Source organism: Sander lucioperca, chromosome 20 (genome assembly GCF_008315115.2).
Source record: "Sander lucioperca isolate FBNREF2018 chromosome 20, SLUC_FBN_1.2, whole genome shotgun sequence".
Lineage (NCBI taxonomy): Eukaryota > Metazoa > Chordata > Actinopteri > Perciformes > Percidae > Sander > Sander lucioperca.
The window spans coordinates 14,853,734-14,874,567 of NC_050192.1; the positions used below are offsets into that span (position 1 = coordinate 14,853,734).

General features: G+C 41.3%; 1 protein-coding gene across 5 annotated transcripts in view; it reads left to right on the plus strand.

The window, feature by feature from the left end:
* The window catches only part of LOC116039764 (ubiquitin carboxyl-terminal hydrolase 15), a 21,253-nt gene extending 3,451 nt beyond the window's left edge, over positions 1-17,802 (plus strand). For 2 of the 5 annotated variants that reach the window (XM_031284771.2, XM_031284773.2), the window contains 19 exons: positions 179-305; positions 838-983; positions 2,353-2,414; positions 2,939-3,028; positions 7,327-7,474; positions 7,788-7,961; positions 8,551-8,709; positions 9,016-9,240; positions 9,319-9,402; positions 9,660-9,754; positions 9,941-10,129; positions 10,371-10,489; positions 10,660-10,935; positions 11,296-11,366; positions 12,151-12,266; positions 12,390-12,539; positions 12,948-13,051; positions 13,990-14,078; positions 16,268-17,802. In XM_031284771.2, coding sequence (XP_031140631.1) covers positions 179-305; positions 838-983; positions 2,353-2,414; positions 2,939-3,028; positions 7,327-7,474; positions 7,788-7,961; positions 8,551-8,709; positions 9,016-9,240; positions 9,319-9,402; positions 9,660-9,754; positions 9,941-10,129; positions 10,371-10,489; positions 10,660-10,935; positions 11,296-11,366; positions 12,151-12,266; positions 12,390-12,539; positions 12,948-13,051; positions 13,990-14,078; positions 16,268-16,615 — 2,772 coding nt within the window. In that variant the 3' untranslated portion in view covers positions 16,616-17,802. Of the gene's footprint in view, positions 1-178; positions 306-837; positions 984-2,352; positions 2,415-2,938; positions 3,029-4,314; positions 6,967-7,326; positions 7,475-7,787; positions 7,962-8,108; positions 8,248-8,550; positions 8,710-9,015; positions 9,241-9,318; positions 9,403-9,659; positions 9,755-9,940; positions 10,130-10,370; positions 10,490-10,659; positions 10,936-11,295; positions 11,367-12,150; positions 12,267-12,389; positions 12,540-12,947; positions 13,052-13,989; positions 14,079-16,267 lie in introns of those variants that run through there. The other 3 variants (XM_031284772.2, XM_031284775.2, XR_004896033.1) reach the window with 3 other exon arrangements.
* The last annotated feature ends 3,032 nt before the right edge of the window (positions 17,803-20,834 follow it).

Sequence of the window (20,834 nt, forward strand, 5' to 3'; positions counted from 1 at the left end):
TTCTCATTAGAGCCACTTTTGCGTAGTAAGAATGTCGTGTTAATACAATTTCTTCACATATTTGAGATATATTATTTGAATTGAGTTCTGCACACATGCAATGTATTTGACTAATCATGGTTTCATTCAGATAATGTGGACGGTTAATAATTTCACTGTGGGTTTTTTTTTCCCCCAGGTGGTGGAACAGGGTATGTTTGTGAAGCACTGCAAGGTGGAGGTGTACCTGACGGAGCTGAAGCTCTGTGAAGACAGCAACATGGACAATGTGATCACCAGACGCTTCAGTAAAGCTGACACAATAGGTAGGCCTGAGTCACTCTGGAGTAACTGTCTATTTACACTGGCCTCCCAGGAGTTCCAAGTTGACTTGCATTTTGTCATATTTCATATTTTGTACTTGGATTTCCTCTGCTTTACATTTACACTTGTGTTTGATTAAGGCAACTTTTAAAACATGAATTAACAAAAACTATTTTGATTTTGTTCATGAATTACAGAGGATGTGTAGACTTAGCCATGCACAGGCTCACTGTTTCTCACACACACACACACACACACACACACACACACACACACACACACACACACACACACACACACACACACACACACACACACACACACACAAGTAATAATTATACTTTAATAATTGCGTAATGTCTGAACAAATGTGGTCTTTTGATGATGAAAGATCTTATTTGCTATTGTTATTTTACTCTTCCCCACTGATAACCACACTTAAGTTATTTAAGGGTAATAAATCAAAAGTTCCCCCTTTGTGGTCGAACAATAGTTAGTCTTTTTTGTGTGGATAATATTCATGCTTTGCTGCAGACATGATTGAGAAGGAGATGAGGAAGCTGTTCAGCATCCCTGATGAGAAGGAGACCAGGCTGTGGAACAGGTACATGAGCAACACCTTTGAGCCTCTCAACAAACCTGACAGCACCATTCAAGATGCCGGCCTCTACCAAGGACAGGTAGGGACTTTTCTAGTTTGTGTCCCTTATGTAACAGTTTGAACAGCTCTGCAGGGTTCTTTTCCAGGAGTCAGTAAAAGAAATGAAAAATCGTATTTGACCAAACTGACACAGAGCTGTCCAAATATGGCTTGCTATGTAGACAGTTATTATTCCTGAGCTCAGTGAAATATGCTCTATTTTCAATTGTTTTTCAGATAGCTTTTCCTTATTTGTGCTCTCTGCCAGTGAGCCCTTTTAGGCCAGCAGAGTGGATCTTCAGAAAACCCCTATTTTTGTGCTTTGTTTGAATCTGTATTAAACAGGTTATCGGGACCTGCAGAGGGCAGTCTATCTGATCTCAGTGCCACGTTCTTGAATAACTTTCTTTTTTGTGCTCAATTCTTTCTTAATTTCTCCATGATATAATTTAAAGGCCGTACGTGGTACTGTGACTAGTTTCCTCTTTGATGTTCTGTAGAAGTTTGAGTCTCTTTACATGGTGCTCTTGTCCTTTTATTTTCATCATTGTGTCTACTAACTACCCAATTTCTCTTGTGGGTAAACACTGAGCATAACCAAGTACGTTAGGCACCAAAAAAACCTCGACACAGGGTGGTTCGAGCAACAAATGCAACAAAATTCAAATCTATGGTGATGGAAAACAGCAAAGCAGAATCAGATTTATATATCTATCTATTTATATCTGTGTCTAACAAGCTGAAGTTATGTTAACACAATGTGGTAAGACCGTCCTGTAATAAGAGGGTCACAACTTCGAAACCCACGCTTATCGGCTGCTTTTTGTAAGCTGCTTAAACTGTGCACACATATCCTGGCATCCACCTGGCAGTGGACTAGAGCAGACACAGTCTCTACACAAGCCTAGATTAATTTAGACACCTGGCCACAATGAGCCAGCAGGCTTTAGATCGCGGGGCTGTCCCGTTCACCAGCAGCTGTTTGAGTATTGTTTAGCCTCGGACAAATCCTCACTTTGTGAAACGCTGGAAAAGATCCATCCAGCTCCCTGTCTTCACCCATTAGAAATAGCAGTAACAGGTTGCTGGTTCTACTGCTTTTAAGAAATCAATGGAAAAACACATCTGTTCCTTTGTATCCATTTATTTAAAAAGTATACCACTTTTGTTCTGAATATCTGAAAAACCTATTAATTGTAGTAAAAAAAGAAAGGGGGAAAAAAAACAACAAAAGTAATTCATCCAACTTAAGATGAATGCAACTAAACACAGCTTGTTTTTTCTCTGAGTGCCGAAAGCATCTTCAATTTCAGTAGACCACAGTATGGGATGCAAATACTTACACGTTTGGTGTCTTTAAACTAGTGTAAGCAGATGGAGCCCTATTTTCTCTCTGCCATCTCCCACAGGTTCTCGTAATAGAGCAGAAGAGTGAGGATGGCTCATGGCCCCGAGGCTCCACGGCACCCAAGTGAGTGAACAGCACATCACCTGGCTTATATTTCTATGTTGACTAAAGGAAAACGTTACCACAGAAATAGAATTTCCACGCTGTATCCAAACCCTACTGTTGATTTACTAAAAGATTACATATAGGCAGTGTATTATTGAATTGCTAAGGATTTTTTTTTTTACTTGGTCAGTTTGAAGGGGAATAAAAGTAATATGATGTGGCACCAGAATTTGTTGTCTGGAAAGCTGTCTGAAACGCCTTTCAATAGCCACCTCTTTGGAAATTGCATATTTATATTTATTATTGTGTAACCTTTTTTTTAAGTTTCCCTGCCACTACAGCACCTCATCATCTTCAAAAATATTCCTCTCTTTAGGACTTTGCCACAGTCTACCTCTTTTGCTTGACCTTTTGTTGCTCACATATCCCTCCTACTTGTTTGAATTCATCTCAGTTTTATTTGATTGACACTCGCACACCTTTCTGGAACAGCTCCTTATTTTCTCTACTCTAACTCATGATCTATTCTTTATCTTTTGAAGGTCATCTGGTGCTTCCAATCTCTCTGCTTTGCCAAAGATCTCGCCTTCATCTCTCACAAACAATCATAACAGCAGCTTCAACAGCAGGAAGTAAGGCTTAGTAGTGGGTTGAATAGCTGAGGGGGTGGGTTTGGCTTGCCAACAGACAGAGATGGAGTCTGGAGTATTGCTCAGCACAAACCGTTCACATTAACCTCGCTGGAATTTCTGATCGAATTGGCTTCCTGCAGAAATTCCTGCATCTATTTGGATTTTTTTCTCAGCTCTCTTCTGCTCAATTTGCACTCATTCCTATTCAGTCATGCTAAATGATCAGCTAGAAGTATCCAAGTATGAAGTTTGTCCAACTTTGTTTTTGTACAGGTCTGTCTCTGCCTGTGGTTTGGGTCTTAAAGCTATCTTGTGATGATGCAGATTCAGCTGTAAAAGCTGATAGCAGGGAGGGGGAATGGGCTTACGAGGGATTGATCTTTTTTGGATTTTCTCCAGACAGCAGTGCTCTCTATAAATGGCTTGCCCGTGCCTCTGGGTGCCTTACTTAGCATTTAATTATGCTAGTTGATAGTTTGCATCTGATTTTCTACCTTACTAATTGATAGCTCTGGCTGGCTATGGCTGCATGATTATGGTTAATGTGATAACTATTTTACCCACTAATGTGTGCTACAAGGTCTTGATTTCACCCTTACTGTCTTGTACAACATTCAATCACAAACAATACTAGAATAATAAAATATAAGCAATGTATTTGGGGCAGAGTAACAAGCCTGACACACTTGGTGCACATTTGTTCACTGATTTAACACCAAGGTATATCCATAATCTACTTTAATGAATACAATCGTTTTCATATTTAAATTCAGAAGCATTTTCCTAAGTCGGATCCATTTTTCTACTTTGCTTATTGCTAAATAAAAAAATTAAAAAGTTGACCTATGTAAGATTTCTCTGCCCCCCTGTCCTTCTCAAACCCGGGTTCAGACCGACTTTAGCCCTGGGAGAAAAAACACAGTCCCTCTCATTTTCAACACAAAGAAATGCAGAGTCGTCCGGAAATAAACTTAACCTGGTTCAACATAACATCCTCCTACAGGGTGCAGTGGTGGCCAATCAAATATGTGTAAGCACACATTTCTGGTAGATAACTATGTTACACGAAAGGCATATTTTTACTGTTTACCTCGCAACTGCTATAATGAATTATAAATTTATTGTTGCCATAGTAACTTTCCAGAGTTGCAAAATCCTGTTTTGTGAACCCGTGTTGGCATTTGATAAGCCTTCAAACTCATGGATCTGTTACTCAAACTGGATAAAAACAGTCCTGGATCTTATTGTGTATGTAATTACAAGTTTCAAAAGATAAAAGATCAGCACTGTACTATTTGGCTATACTTGGCACAGACTCTTTGCAACTGTTGGCTATCTCAAAAAACAACATCTTTTGTTAGTAGTTCAAACGGTTTTCAGATCCTTTAGGTTCTTACTTTTTTTTATTTTACTGCCCACATCTCCATCTTTACTCTCATTTTAGTTTCACGACACATTCAGCTCGCTTTTCCAACTTTGGGCTCCCTGAGTCATTTTGCTCTGTAACTGTGTGTAATGGAAGTTGATATACCACATCAGGAGAACAAATAAAGTCATTGTTAATCATTAAAAAAAAGAATATCACAGTATATGATTAATCATGCAGCTCAGGCGCAAGGCTACATTTTCTAAAGCTTTGCCAGTCTTTACCATCTTAACATACGAGGCAGAGTTGAAGCAAGTATATGGTCAAATCACAGAAACATCTCAAATATCAACCAGTCTGGATTTCTTGCTATGACAAAATGCATTACAGCTCACTTTCTTTTCAACTTTCAGTTTCTGTTTCCTGATAATGTCCCTGTAGCCTAGATTAAGGTTTGTTGCTAAAGCACTGGGCCCTAGAGGCTCTGTCAGCCCTCTGCTAGAGAGCACTGCTCGACTGTGGGTGGAGCTTTCGCCTCCGCTGTGTAGTAGACTTTACTGTCCCCTCCTTTCACCTCGTGTGTGATTTACTGCATGCTGGAGTGTGTCCGTGTTTGTGCGTCTTAGATAAACACTCTGCATTGTCTTTTTTGATACTGGAGGAATGTAGAAATAATAGCCACAAGCTAGGCCACCCTGAAAAATCAATATTGATAAAGAAGGAGGGTGTTAAAGAGAACTGAGCCTGTCCTTCCTACACTCACTGAATAAAATGAATATCTCTTATTTTTCAGTACACTATATAATACTGCCCTGTACTTCAATTTGAAAGTATACACAATATCGAGTTACAGCTCTGCTTTATATTGTTTGATAGCAGTGGCATCCTTCTCTGCACAGAGTGGGTGACTTGGGGAAATTGGATCTTTACTTCCAGCAGCTCTCCTGTCCCTGATTCACTGGAGTGCCAGAGCTGTCGTTTCCTCTGAATTATGCATGGGCCCCTCTTCTTTCTCATATGAAGCGTTCCCGCATTACAAAACACGCCTTTTTGATTTTGCGCTTTAGGCCTGGTCGGTTTAGCCTCAGTAGCGATGCTCTGTAACAGCATAAGTTTCATCGTTTTACGAGGCGTTGTCCCCTGATATTGGCAGGCAGTTTCTCTCTCCTTGGGTCTCTTGGTCTCTTTACCTCTCCTCTCCCCTGAGCTCATTGCGATGCACACGTTCTGCAGTCTAAGTGACCTTCAGGAATACATTTCATCTGCTCCTGCTCCCCTCATCGCCTGCCTTCACACACACGCATACCAGCCCCTGTGATGAAACTAGCCCTTTCTTTCGTTTATTTTTTTAGACCCTCCCCTTTAAAAGCTCTCATACAGACAGCCATGGCATATTAAAGAGGATGAAAGAGGGAGTGTCAAAGTGTGTTTGAAGGGTGCTAACAATGTCATGGGGTGTAACTCAACAGGGAGGGGGGGAGGAGGAATGAGAGCACAATTTATGTGTTAGTGTGTAATGTAATGTGTGCAAGAGCGTAAGAAAAGTGCATGAGTTAATGTGTGTGTGTATATGTGCGTTAGAGAGAGAGAGAGAGATACTAAGAGAGCCAGACGTGAATACTGCAGCCTCAGCTGGATGCAGTGGATCAGCTGCTCCCTCCATCCCCATCTTATTTCTCTCATCCCCCCCAACCTCCCTCTACTGTCCGCCCCTCCCTGCTATTCTCTCTCTCTCTCTCTCTCTCTCTCTCTCTCTCTCTCTCTCTCTCTCTCTCTCTCTCTCTCTCTCTCTCTCTCTCTCTCTCTCTCTGTGTGTGTGTGTGCACCTCTAGCTTCGGTAGCAGTAGTCTTGAGCATCCTTGCTGCTGCCGATGCTGCTATAAATATCTGCTGGTAGCCGTAGAGCGGCAGAGAGCAGCAGGCAGGCAGGCCGGAGGGAGGAGCAGAAGACCACAGGACAGGACAGTGGGAAGGGGTCTGAAGCAAAGAGGATAACAAGATGACAGGCGGTCAAGCTCGGAAAAGAAGAAGGGTGGAGAAGAGAGGAGGGGAGCTCTTTAGTTAGCTTTAAAAAATAGGAAGAGTGTGTGTTTTTGTGTGTGAATGCATTCTGTGGTTTGATTGTTGACCTGGCTGGACTTGGAAGTCAAATTTAGGTCTAAACTTTGCTTCGGACTATATCCAAACAAGCTACTGGAGCTGCACTGGGTTGAGCCGAGTCAATATTAGGACTCAACAGTGGAGACTGGAGCTGGACCTTCCTTCCCCGGCCTCTAAAAAACAGGCTTTGCATGCGCCGGACCCAAACCGAACCCCATCCGAACTCCATCCAGGCTGCTGTTTGTTCAGTTTTGTGCTGACATGCGGGCCGGCATGGGCCGGGGCGGGGCTGAGATGCCATGCTCCTGTGTTGCTGGTGGTGCCTGAGGCCTGAGGCGGTGGAGCTTGACAGCAGGAGGGTGGACCACCGTGTGCTGAACTGCGAGGCCAGTGCCTCCACCGCCATCACAGCTGTCTCCCTTGACCAGTGGGAGCCAGAAACCACCAACACTGCTTTGCAGCCCTCCCAGAGGTCTGCTAATTGCTGCAGTTGGGGATGCCTAGCTTTAAACTCTCTCTGATTGTCTAGGAGGCCTGAGAGTCTTGTTCAGGGGGGCTCATAGGTTTGAATAGTAGGTTGGTCTTTGGTTGAAGAGGAAATAGTGGAAATTGAAGCTGTATATTTGCCTGGTGGTGTTTTTAATGTATTGAGTGTATTAACAACTTTATCCTGTTTTTAAAACAGTATATTCCCACATAGATGTAACAGTTTTACATATATTCGTACAATAAGATGGTTACCCTTTTTTTTTATTAGCTTGTATAATTTTGGCAAACGCTATCCAACTCTTTATAACCAGTCTGTTTGTGATTTTGTATGTTTATTGCACAGCGTGAAGAATTCAAGCTATGGTCTACCGTCCTACCACCCCTACAGCAACAGCTATGACTACTCGGACCAGAGCAGGCAAAGCGAGCGCTCAGGCCTCTGTGGACTCTCCAACCTGGGCAACACGTGCTTCATGAACTCTGCTGTGCAGGTAACCGCATGCTTTCAGGGAATTCAACACAGTCTAGGAAAGTATGAAAAGTTACTCTATTTTTTTTCCCCAACTTCCCGAGTCTAGAAGAATTTATGTATTTATATATTAATGTATACATGCCAAGGAGTATTGAAGGGGTTCTGAAGGATTGTGGTGGCCAAACACTCAACTCATTTTTCTAAATTCTTGTAATATTTAATTTAGTTTTTTAAAAAGTGACAGCATTAGAAGTTCGAAATGCAGATTTTGTGAAGAGCCTAAATCCATCCTCTGCTGGTTATTGTCCTCTCCTGCTTTTGCGCCCCCTCAGTGTTTAAGCAATATCCCTCCACTGACGGAGTACTTCCTCAAAGACAAGTTCACAGAGGAGCTGAATGAGGACAACCCGCTGGGCATGAAGGGGGAGATCGCCAGAGTCTACGCCGAGCTTATCAAGCAGCTGTGGTCGGGCAAATTCAGCTACGTCACCCCAAGGCCTTTCAAGGTGACTACCTGGAAAAACTTTAGTCTGAAAAATTGTATGATTCTTTTAAGCAGTTTTATATGTTGGGGTTACGACCAAAACAGTGCACTGCTTATACATTTTTGGAAAGGAGGTTCTGTAAAAGCGCTATCATTGTGTCACCCACAGTAAGGCAGTTGGAGCAGGAAGCAAATGTATGTCTTTTGGAGTATAAACCCTACTATCATAACTGCTCTGAAAGATACAAACGCACAAGTAGGAAAGGAGCAGATCACTGAATGGCCTAACACACCAGTGTAAAACCCTGGTGAGTGAAGGGTTTTGAAGTGCAGTTAGCACTATAATAATAGATTTAACAATTTGAAAAGGGCCATGTTGATATCGGTAGTTTGGGTGCAGGCTTGCATACAACTGTTGGGGCTAAATCGATAGTGATGAAGTCTTAAACACTAAAACCGATGGCCAAGAAAGAACAAGTATGTTAAATTTGTCTAAGAACAGACTAACTTTCATTTTATCGATTTCTAATATTGGGCAGAAAGTATCCTAGTTCTTCTGTTTTTGCGCCTCTCCCCATGTCATTTCTTTTCATATGTTTTCTGTCCTCCAGACCCAGGTGGGCCGCTTCGCCCCACAGTTCTCGGGCTACCAACAGCAGGACTCTCATGAGCTGCTGGCCTTTCTCCTGGATGGCCTTCACGAAGACTTGAACCGCATCAGGAAGAAGCCCTACATCCAGCTGAAGGACGCTAACGGCAGGCCTGATAAGGTGAGATAATAATGGCTCTGAAAATGTGTTAAATTGTCTCCAGATCTTAAAGTGTATGTAGCTGGCCAAACATATTAAAAAATGTATGACAAATAGGTGATGTGTATATATGTCTTTTTATAAGATTAGGTTAATTAGCAGATTGTTCAATCAGTTATTCTGTCCTAGAGAATGCCATCCTGAATTGGCACATCTCCTTTTTTTCAAGTTATGCTTTATTCAGATTTGTGTTTATCTATATTTTTCACATTTTTAGATCTTACCTTCTTTTGTACTAGCTAGTTTGTCTTGTGTCGTTTATCTCAGGTGGTGGCGGAGGAGGCGTGGGAGAACCACATCAAGAGAAACGACTCCATCATTGTGGACATCTTCCACGGCCTTTTCAAGTCCACCCTGGTGTGTCCTGTGTGCGCCAAGGTCTCTGTGACCTTTGATCCTTTCTGCTACTTGACCCTGCCCCTGCCCATGAAGAAGGAGCGGACACTGGAGGTCTATCTGGTCAGACTGGACCCTCTAGCCAAACCCACACAGGTAACATGCAATGCACTTGAACAGCACCGAGTGTCCTACCCTGACATTATGATTTCACGTGATGTGTTTCCGTTTCAGTACAAGCTGACCGTGCCGAAGGTGGGCTACATCTCAGACCTGTGTACCTCCCTCTCCAACCTGTCTGGGGTGCCTGCTGAGAAGGTACAAACAGCTCTGCTCTGGGCAGTGATAATCTCCTCAGACAGCACAGACCAAAATGCTCTATTCCCTTTTAAACTGTCCCTGCCCACACAGCTTCAGCAGCTAATGGGGAAAGATCTTGTATCCTTTTCCGTTTCAGATCTGTTGAAAATCTTAGGTCTGCTAATACTAAATAGCATTAGGAATTAGTTCATATATCAGTTTAATCTGCCTACATTTCCCAAGAGTCTTCTGACTACTCTTCTCGTTTCCCCCAGATGATTGTAACTGACATCTACAACCACCGTTTCCATCGGATCTTCGCCACCAACGAGAACCTCAGCAGCATCATGGAAAGAGATGATATCTATGTGTGAGTGTCAAACTCTCTGACTAAATTAAAGTGTCTGGCCTTTGTTTACCACGTAAAAAAAAAAAAAAAAAAGATAGCTTCATATCTATTGGCTTATTTGAAGCTAATGTTCTTCTATGTGATTCTTGCTGCTAACATGTAGCATATTCAGTGTGACTTCAAAACTGACCACCCTTCTTTCTGCAGATTTGAGTTGGCAGTGAACCGGGTGGAGGACACAGACCATGTAGTGATCCCAGTGCACCTGAGGGAGAAGTACAAACAGTCGGGCTACAACCACACCAGCACGCCGCTGTTCGGACAGCCCTTCCTCCTCGCCGTCCCGAGAACCCTCAGTGAAGACAAACTCTACAACATGCTGCTCCTGCGCCTCTGGTACATTCATTTGTTTCTGTGTTTAATCGGATAGCCATCATTGAAGATTCACACAAGCCTAATGCTGGTCACCTTTGATGTCAGCTGATAAGTCTGTCTTGTCTACAAGCCACTTTGGCAGGCAATCAAAAAGCAATTAGACAAACTGTAGAAGAAGTAATTTAGCTTGTTAAGAAGGAAAAACAGTCTTGTTATTTTTTAATTAAAGTTGTTGTAAATAAAAGTGGTTTTGTGTTTGCAGCCGGTTTGTGCGATCTTCAGTAGAGGAGGATGAAGAGGATTGTGAAGAGACACCGCCATCCAAACCACACACTGTCAATGGTAACGCCACTAATGGACTTTTGGAAGAGGGGTCGCCGAGTGAGTGCACAAACACCCACAAACTCAGACAAGTTACAATCAGATACTTTACCTGTAAAAATGTTGACCTTTTCAAATGTCTTACTGTATTTAAGCCCTTTGCTATTTAAAGTCATTATTCTTTAGAGGCAGCCAAGGTGCTTTTTAAAATGTTTTCTGTCATCCGTCAGGCGAGATGGAGACCGATGAGCAGGACGACGAGTCCAGTCAGGATCAGGAGCTGCCCTCTGAGAACGACAACAGCCAGTCCGAGGACTCTGTGGACAACGAACTGGAGAACGGTGTAGTTGGTCCACAGAACTCCACCAAAGACCAGCAGACGGCCGGACACAACAGAAAGAGACTTTTTACATTCCAGTTCAATAACATGGGAAAAACAGACTTTACCCTCATCAAGGAGGACACCAGGCAGATCCGCTTTGACGAGGGACACCTCCGACTCAGTGGTAGGAACCGGAGTAAAGCAGGGAATAAATGAAGAATCCATTTTGGGAAGAGAACAAATCCTCACATAATATCCTCAAGAAAATATCTTCAAGAAAAATATCTTCAGACTCATCATCTAGTAGCTGATCATTTAAATAGTTATTTATCAAGGGTTATTGGAACTAGGTATTCACATTTTTCAAATGGTGGATATCTTATTTTGCATTTATGATCTCGCCACAGAAAAGCAAATTAATCATGTTGTAAGCACCAAAAGAAATTACCCTGTAAGATGCATGGATGAAATAACGGTCTGATTGATGATGATAGTAAAAATTAATGATGACTCATATGATTTTTTTATTTTTTTTTTCATACAGACCGCTCTTATCTCTCCTTGGACTGGGAACCGGAGATGAAGAAGAAGTACTTTGATGAGACCGTTGTCGAGGTAAAGCCAATATTGGAAGACGTTCTCTGATACCAGTATCCAACTTTACAATGTTAAGAGCAGCTGGTGCACTTTTTAGCATGCGTACTGTGCAGTGTAGAACAAGTGCAGTCTGCCATCCTGTTACACAATATGGCAATGTGACCCAGACAGGAGCAGCAGGAAGTCCTGGTAACAAGCACGACTGGTTTTGTAATCAAAAGGTCACAGATTTGCAGCAGCCACTGCATCCTTAAAAAAAGATGTTAAACCCCCACCTTGCTCACTACCAGATGTGATAAATAAGCTGTTTGTGGCTGAAATGATTATGCTGCACTGTTCTCTGTTCTGCCTCATAGACTTTAATAACATAATTTTAATAACTAAATATTTACTCTCTATCCATGCACTAAACCTGTTCTGTAAAAGAAAAGTTTTAACTTGATTAAATTAGTAAGACAGCTATCTTAAAGGGGATCTTTGGTATTTTTTTTAACCTGGACCCTCTTTCCCATGTTTTAGTGTCTAAGTGACTAATGGGAACAACATTTTTTGAAATTGGTCCAGTATTGAGCGAGAGCGCTGCAGCCAGCAGCGGCCAAACGGCTGCAATGTAATCCTATAGGGCAATTAGGCACTGTCAATGTACGTTCACTAAAAGTGTTTTTTTTTTTTGCCGCTGATAGCCTCAGGTTGTTGCTATAGGTGTCTAACACCTTTATGCAAAGGACTCTTCAGAGAAATAAGATGTTTTTCTTTACCTTTCACTTAATCCTGTCCGTTTTGTATTGTGTCTAATGTGCAGGACGTTGACAAGCATGAGAGCATGGAGTACAAGCCTCAGAAGAAGGCTTTCTTCAAGCTAAAGGACTGCATTGAACTTTTTACTACAAAGGAAAAACTGGGAGCAGAGGACCCATGGTAAGAAGTGCAGCACAATTGAAACGAGTTACAAGCAGGAGGTGACACCACCTATCAGCCGAATGCTGCAACACGTGAGGTCAACCGCATTTGCTAACGTGCAATGTGCATCCTGTCTCATAGGTACTGTCCAAACTGTAAGCAGCACCAACAGGCCACTAAGAAGCTGGACCTGTGGTGTCTGCCGCCGGTGCTGGTGGTCCACCTGAAACGCTTCTCCTACAGTCGTTACATGAGGGATAAACTGGACTCCCTTGTGGATTTCCCTCTCAGGTACACACACACACACACACACACACACACACACACACACACACACACACACACACACACACACACACACACACACACACACACACACACACACACACACACACACACACACACACACACACACACACACACGACAATAAATCACTGCAGCAGAACACTGCATTTTCAGCAATTTATTCATTGTTTTTACTTCACCCTCATACAGTATATGCACACCCAGAGTATATACATATGGATGAATACTCTCCTGTACATTAAGGATGTAATTACAAACACATCTTATGATTTCCTTCAGTAAAATAAGCTCCATTTGAAGGGTTTCAAACCTGATGATTTGTGTACCTCCACAGTGTGTACTTACATGTCATATGCTGACTTACAGTACACTATGTGATGTGTTTCCTGCAGAGACCTGGACATGTCCGAGTTCCTGATCAACCCCAATGCTGGGCCCTGTCGCTATGACCTCATTGCTGTGTCCAACCACTATGGCGGGATGGGTGGAGGCCACTGTAAGATTCACCACACAGATCACTGAGCATGGTTCATCTTCCCTTTCCTATCATAGCTATGTGTTCCTTTATTCATTCTGCGCAAATATAGTATTCATCATATGCCTGAAACTCATTGATTGCAGCAGGCTAACAAGCTTGATGTAAACATCAGTCATGGTTGGTGTTATTCCTTGTCAAACAGAGCTTTGTTTCACTCACCACAGGCATTACAGCGGGGATACGCAGCGCTGCATTTTTTAAGTTTGCTGTAAGGGCTTCTTGCCTTAATTTCTTTTTTGACATTGCATTGTCATTCTGTTATAATTATCAGCAACCCTATGCTTGTGTTATGGTTCAGTTGTTTTGAATATGCTTTTCACTGTAGTCACAGCCAGAGTTTTCAACATGAGTGTGCACTTGTTACTCTCACCCCTATTTTCCACCGTGCGCGTCTGCGCTGCGTTCCGGGTGCGTTGCCCCCGCGAGCAATCGCGGTCATTCAAGTCAATGTTTGATAATCCACCAGCCACGCCGCGTCCCAGAAGCGTGCGTGAAGCGCTCCGCTAAAGATACGCGCCAGGTCTATTATCACGCCAGGAACACAGCAAAGACGCGCCCAGTGGAAAATCGGGGTTACTCTCAGTAACAATGCACAGCTGTTATCTAGTATCACTTTATTTGCGCAGATTATTCCACATCAGTTATGCTGATATCCGTACTTTGTGTGTGTCGTGGGCTCTGTAACAAAATGCCAAGAAATGTATCTTATAACATTTATAAAATCTTGAATAATTGAATTTTGGAATTGAAAATGCAGGAGCTCCAAGCACATGGCTGACACAGTTCACTTAGCAAAGTGTTTTATTAAGGAAACGGTACGAGCACAGAATGGTTCACATGTAAAGAGGAAAACCTGTGTAATACTAAATTCTTGTCATTAATCCCGGCCTGCTCAGATACGGCTTACGCCAAGAACAAAGACGACGGAAAGTGGTACAACTATGACGACAGCAGCGTGTCTCCTGCCAACGAAGATCAAATAGTGGTGAGTGTCCTCATTGGCAAAAGCCAGGCAACAGTACATACTGGCTATATATTCATCAAAGGCAGTTTTGCTGGACACAAACTAGAACGGTTCATTTCATCAAAGTAATGCACTTCTTAAGTCGTCACCAATTGGGATTAATTATTACATTGCTGATCTCTCAAAGACATTCGACCGTGCTGATGCTTCCAACGAGAGCACTAATAAGGAACTGAGGACTCTCTTTTTTTTTTTTCTGGGGTTGTGGGTATTTTGTTGCCATTACTGTTCTTGGACAGTTCTTGATATACAGTAATTGGCATATATAAACAGCTCAGTGATTCAGTCAAGAGAGCCAAATAATGTGAAGCCTCATTAAGATGTGTTGACAGTGGGGGGTGTTGAGAAAGTTTGTAGGGGGCTTTTACACCGTACTACCCACTGACGATTCCACTAGACATACAGGAAATTAGTTTGTCAGGTTCACACAGCACAATCACAGCTACATCTTTTTAAATGACTTACACCTACTGCTGTTTGGAAAATGTGTTTAAAAGAGTCCATAAACTCCTTAAGGAAAGCTTGTGCGTCTTATATTTATTTAATGGGTTAATTCATTGGGAGGTTTGTCTGTTTTCTGGACATGACTGATCCAGGGTTCTCAGTCATAGTGCAGTTTTGCCAATAAGAAAGTTGAGGAGGATAAAGGGTAGGGCCGGTGATATTATATTCTTTGTTATTGTAAACAGATCCAATGAACAGACCTAAGATGATAACGTGCTAGTCTGTCTCACAATACTTTCACTTTCAGTACGGTCACTGATGTGTGTAATTTAATAGTTTTTGGACAACAATGGAGCTCTATGACACAGAGGAAAAAACTACTGTATATCAGGCTTGTCAGTACGACCAACTCCTTTTTTTAGTTTTGATATTTTCATAGGCGTTATCAAAGGCTTAAAGAATTGCGTGGTCATGTTATTAGAAGTTAGAATGCAAAATGTAAAGTGTTGACGCAAGTTAAAAAGGGAATTCTGTATAAAAACAAAGCAACAGCAGTGAGTTCTTTGTGTAGCTAGTAGGGCTGTCAAATGATTAAATTTTCTTAATCGTGATTAATCGTTGAATTTCTATAGTTAATCGTGATTAATCGCATGTTTTATCGCATGATTGAAATTCTATTATTTTGCATTTCAGAACTGTTTTTAAGTACATATTAACAATGGAAAGCAATTCTTACCAGTGTATCTTGATTGGGAATCAAATGAATGCAAAGAAAATGACTTTATGAACTTGATTTTAAGATTTGTATTTGTTTATTATATATTTAATCTAGTCACACATTTGAATCTAGTTAATATTAGGGTTGGGTATTGTTTGGTTTGGATACCGGTGCTAAAGCAGTACTTTTAAAACGGTACCGGTGCCTTAACGGTGCCTGAAGCGATATTTTTTAAGAAAGTTAAAAAAAGAAGGGTACTAAACAGTTGGCAGTATTAAAGAATGGCTTGTTTATTGCTAAGGCCATATCGTCAAAATTAAATGTTTAATAATAATGTAATCACTATAACAATAACTTATTTCACTAGTAAATGACAAAAACAATGACCAGATGGGAAAAGGGCATTTAACAACAACTTTGAATGCACCACAAAGCTGTAAATTACCAGTTTCATTGAACGCACCGTCTGTGTTTTTCCGACAACAGCAGCTGCAGATTGTTACATGCCGGTGTTGAATCCTCTACAGTGAAATACAGACAAACTTTACACTGTTTAGCGTTAGCTGTCAGCATTGTAACCGTGTTTAATCCAGCTACTAGCTAGCGGTAGGCTAATGTTAGCTGCTGTAGAGTATAGCGTTAACTAGCATCACGTGCAGCAATGTTTCTGTTGCCTGTAACGTCTGTTTCAGAGCATCAGAGAGAAGTGCAGACATATCAGTGGCACCAGAATGAGGCACCGAAATCCACGTTGCTATTCCTGCAGCAGCAGGATGTGTTACGAGGAAGTACGGCAAAATAGTAGCCTGTTAGGCACGACGCAAAGCCGAGTGAAGTGAAAATAAATGAATAAATGGCGGCATGCGATTAATATGATAAAAAAAAAATTAACGCATTATGCTCGACCCTTAATCGCATCGCGATTAACGCGTTAATGCTGACAGCCCTAGTAGCTAGCTAACTTTGTTACTCGCCGTCTTTCTTTCAGTCCAAAGCAGGCTACGTGCTGTTCTACCAGCGCCAGGACACGGTGAAAGGCACCGGCTACTTTGCTCTTGACCGTGAGGAAGAGGAGGAGGAGGAGGAGGAGGAGGAGGAGGATGAGGAGGAAGGAGAAGATGAGGAGAACGAAGGCGAGGAGAGACAGGAGAGAAAGACCACCTCCTCTGCTCAGGGCTCGGCCGGTGCCGCCATCGCCTCCAACTCCGCCGCAGCTCAGAGTGACGAGGAGGACCCGAACGAGAACCGGCGCAGGAAGAACGACAACGAGCAGGGAGATGAAGAGGAGGAAGAGGAGCAGGCGCCCATTCGAGACGTCACCATGAAAACCAACTGAGGCAAAACGAGGACATAAATAAACGGCGAGAGAGACTAGGATCTTTCCATCCAAAGCCATATGGACACACAGCATGGCAGCGGGCGCCACCAGTCCCACCCAGCGGCTCGGACTCGGCCGCTCCACAGGCTGAGCCGCTGCGGGGGCGGCGGCTGTTAGGTCAGGGAGCTGTCGTGGTACGCAACTCTAAGAAATCAGGGCCCTCCTCTGTGGTTGGATCACTGTGTGTGTGTATATGTGTGTATATGTGTGTAAGGTGTGTGTGAGTGTGTCGCCACGTTCATTCGTTTAGGATTTGCTCACCTGCTCTCTGATAAGAGTGGATGAATAACATTTGGGATGGGGTTAGAGGCTTCACAGTACTGCGGTGTAGCGCTCTTAATCGCTCTCTGCTTTTTGTGTTCCTTTGATTTTTTTTTTTTTTTTTTTTCTTTCTTTTATATATATTTTTGAAAGCAATGCATTGTTGGCATATCATTTTATTATCATTTAGACCTTGTAAATATTTTAGACACTGAATTATATCAGGTTTTCATGATGCGCTGAAACATTGCTGAAAAACTTGCACAATCACCAACCCTCCACCTTTTTTGTATGTATTATTGCCAGACATACTGCAGTTGTTTAACAATAACATCTCTCAGATGGCTTTTCTCACGTAAAAAGCTTAAGAAGCTGCCTTTATTAAGCTAGGCGTGAGACACGTGTAGAGTCTAGACTTAACATAGAGAAGTGATGCTCATAATTGGATTTATAAAGTGTCGTACAGCCAAACTGTCCTAGCTTTGTACTGCTGCTGCTACTGCTGTGATCTTGCATTTTTTAGACAGATTATTAGTGTATCGGCATGAACCATAGCAAATTAAGGTCCTGCTTTTGTTGTCCCTCTCTGGTCTCTTCTCTGTAGATAATTTATATTTCCTAAAAGCTAAAATAAAGCAGGATTAAGAAGTTATCCAGCTAACTTTGCAAAATAACAACTTTTGCACATTTTATTGTGCAAAAATGAATTATTAAAAGCTGTTTCACTCTGTCTTAATCAACTCAACATAATGTGCAGGGATTGCAACAAATATCTGTTTAAAAGTTAGCTGGCTGACTCATAGATCCTACGCCACAAATCTCCTCTTCAACTCTCCCTCTTTCAGTTATTCATAGGTGGTGCTTTTTCTCTGCTCTCTCTCTCTGCTCTCTCTCTCTCTCTCTCTCTCTCTCTCTCTCTCTCTCTCTCTCTCTCTCTCTGCTCTCTCTCTCTCTCTCTCTCTCTCTCTCTCTCTCTCTCTCTCTCTCTCTCCCCCCTCTTCATATTCGAGGCACTTTGAGATTAGGAACATCGGTGATTTCGCTGACATCGGATGGATCATCTCTTGTTGGGATCACTTCGGCCTTAACTCTTGATCTCAGACCGGTCGCCTTTTCTTTGCACATCACCATCACAACCGTCTTTCTCGCACGGCCCCTTCATGCACCAACACTCGTGCACGAATGTCCGTATTATCTGTCTGCTTGTTGCATTGCAGCCACGTCATCACAAACTGTTTCTTTAAACCCACAATAGGGCCAGAATGTACGCTGAATGGAATGAGCACTGACCAGATGTATGTGGCTGATGACCTTTTGATTCTTTACAGGGCCAGATTAATTTTTTCCTTTTTTTTTTTTTTTTTTTTTTTCATGGCTCCCTTTCTTGGTTTGGTTGAATGTGATGGTAAAGGGTTCTTGGCCTTTGATAACAGCTGTATGAATTCATGGGTACTGCTCAATGCATCCCTTTCCAGAGAGGGAAAAAAATGCTTCATTGTGGTCCTGAGCTTTGAGGATGGGGAGGGAGGGAGGGAGGGAGGGGGACAAAACTGAAAACTGTGGGGTGAGTCTGCCTAAAAGGCCTATCAGCTTTTGGAATCATGATACAGTGAAAATATTTTGTGGCAGATTGTTGCAGGATATTCCTCCATCGGTGTAACTCATGATAAAACTATTCTCCATGGTGGAGTGTTATGTTTTCTTTTTCTACCTGTTCTTCCATTGTAAACAGCATTAGCGTACCTGTCGTTGCCTCAGAATATTAGATGCCTTGCCATGCCTTTATGAGCATCTCTGTGCTTTGACTTCAGTTGGCTTCGTTGCCTCGGCGCTGCCTTGCTTTTTGGGTGACTCACCCCCACCCCCACCATGACTGAGTGAGATGTGATTGCTACTATAGGCTTATACAATACTGTACATAAGAGTTCACTCTGTGAGTGCACATTTGATAAAGTTTATTTATTTATATGTAAGCATTTAATAATAAACAGACAATATATTTAAAACCTTGACAAGACCTGAAATGTCAGGGGGCAGGGGGGACGTGGCTTGAGTCCACACATACACACTAGTTTGCAAAGTCTTGCCTGTGCTCTTGTCAGGAAGGGATTATTTAAAAAAAAAAAAAGGATGGTTCTGTTGTTTTGGGACATTTTTTTGTAAAAAATAATCCAGACATCCTTGCATGACGACATAACGGGGTTTCCAGGTTTGGCTGCACTTGAGTTCACTTGGGTTTACATTTGACATGTGCATGTGTATTTATACACAATCTTCAATAAAGTTGTGTAAAGCTTCGTATGGGTCCTGCTCTGGTTTTCTTCACTGTGTGTGTGTGTGTGTTTTCTAGATTCACATCACTGTCCCCTGAAATGTTATACTGTGTATTTTTCATAAATAATAAAAGGCACACTTTCCTAATAAAAGTTAAAGGAAAATACCAAAACAGATTTTTTTTTTTTTTTTTTTTTAAATATAAATACAAAGCACATACACATCTTGGTCACAACAGTAAGTAAGAATAAGAATTCTTGAAGTAGCTTAGATCTTCCTATAAAGAAGCCCTCTGAATCATGTCTGGGTTGTTCATTTTCATAGGAAATAAATTATAAGCCTTCCATCATTGTTATCCGCACTCTCTTCCCAGTGTGTGCAGCAGCTGCAGGCTGATTTATGAGGGGGAACACAGTGTTCTCCGGGTTCTCTGACCGCTCACAGCTGGGCAGCGGCTCATCCTTCTAACCAATAGGAAGGAGGAGAAGAACAACTGGCTGGGAGCAGAGCGGTGGATCACTCGCGTTCAGAAAACGGAAACCAAATTTACTGTCAGTCAAAGAAAATGCCAAAACCTAATTGCTGATGTGGAGCAGGGAAGATACTATGAATTTAAAAAGTAATATATATATGTACATACATATATATATATATATACACATATATATATATATATATATATATATATATATATATATATATATATATATATATATATATATATATATATACATATATATATATATATATACATATATATATATATATACATATATATATATATATATACATATATATATATATATATATATATATATATACATATATATATATTTATATACATATATATATACATATATATATAAACATAAACATTATTTGAACATCACAAACATCTGTACATACTAAAAGCGTAATTAAAACTTAAATGATAACTTAATTTGTGTTATCTTCCATAACAAACAGTTGTAGACATTGCAGAACATTTTCATATCTATGTATCTGTCTATAATTATATAAAAACATGTATACATATTTTTATGTATTTTATATATTTTTAGATTTTTTTTTTTTTTTAGAAATGTATAAGCCACATATTGCAATATGATTTCATTCATCAGACACCATTAATTAGCTGGTGAAAAAAAAAGCTATTTCAGTGAAAAGTATATATAACATATGTTAAAACTGGTCAGAGTTAGGCTACCAATAATTGTGTTGGTATTTTTTTTTTTAATGATTTTAATTCCACATACAGTACACTTTAACTATTTATCATCCAATTTCCTCTGTTCCAGAAAAATAGCAGTGCCACTGTGGAAAGAACAAGAATAAAAGTTGAGTTTATCAGAGAAAATAACTAGTTTGACATCAACTAGCTAGATTATTACTGACATTACTGAGGTAATATATGTAGGTAGGGACCAACATATACTTTTGTATCACTTGTATTGATTCGCTGCTTCATCATGACAATGTCCACGATGAAAGATGTTGTCCATAGTTACTACCGGGCCACTAAAAAACCTCCCCGTGGAGAAACGAAGACCTGTGCTCTTTTGAATGCAACCAGCCGATGGCGCACTCTGACACTTTCTCTCCTAAAGCTGCTGGTTTTCGAAAAAAAAAACCCGTCAGAGTG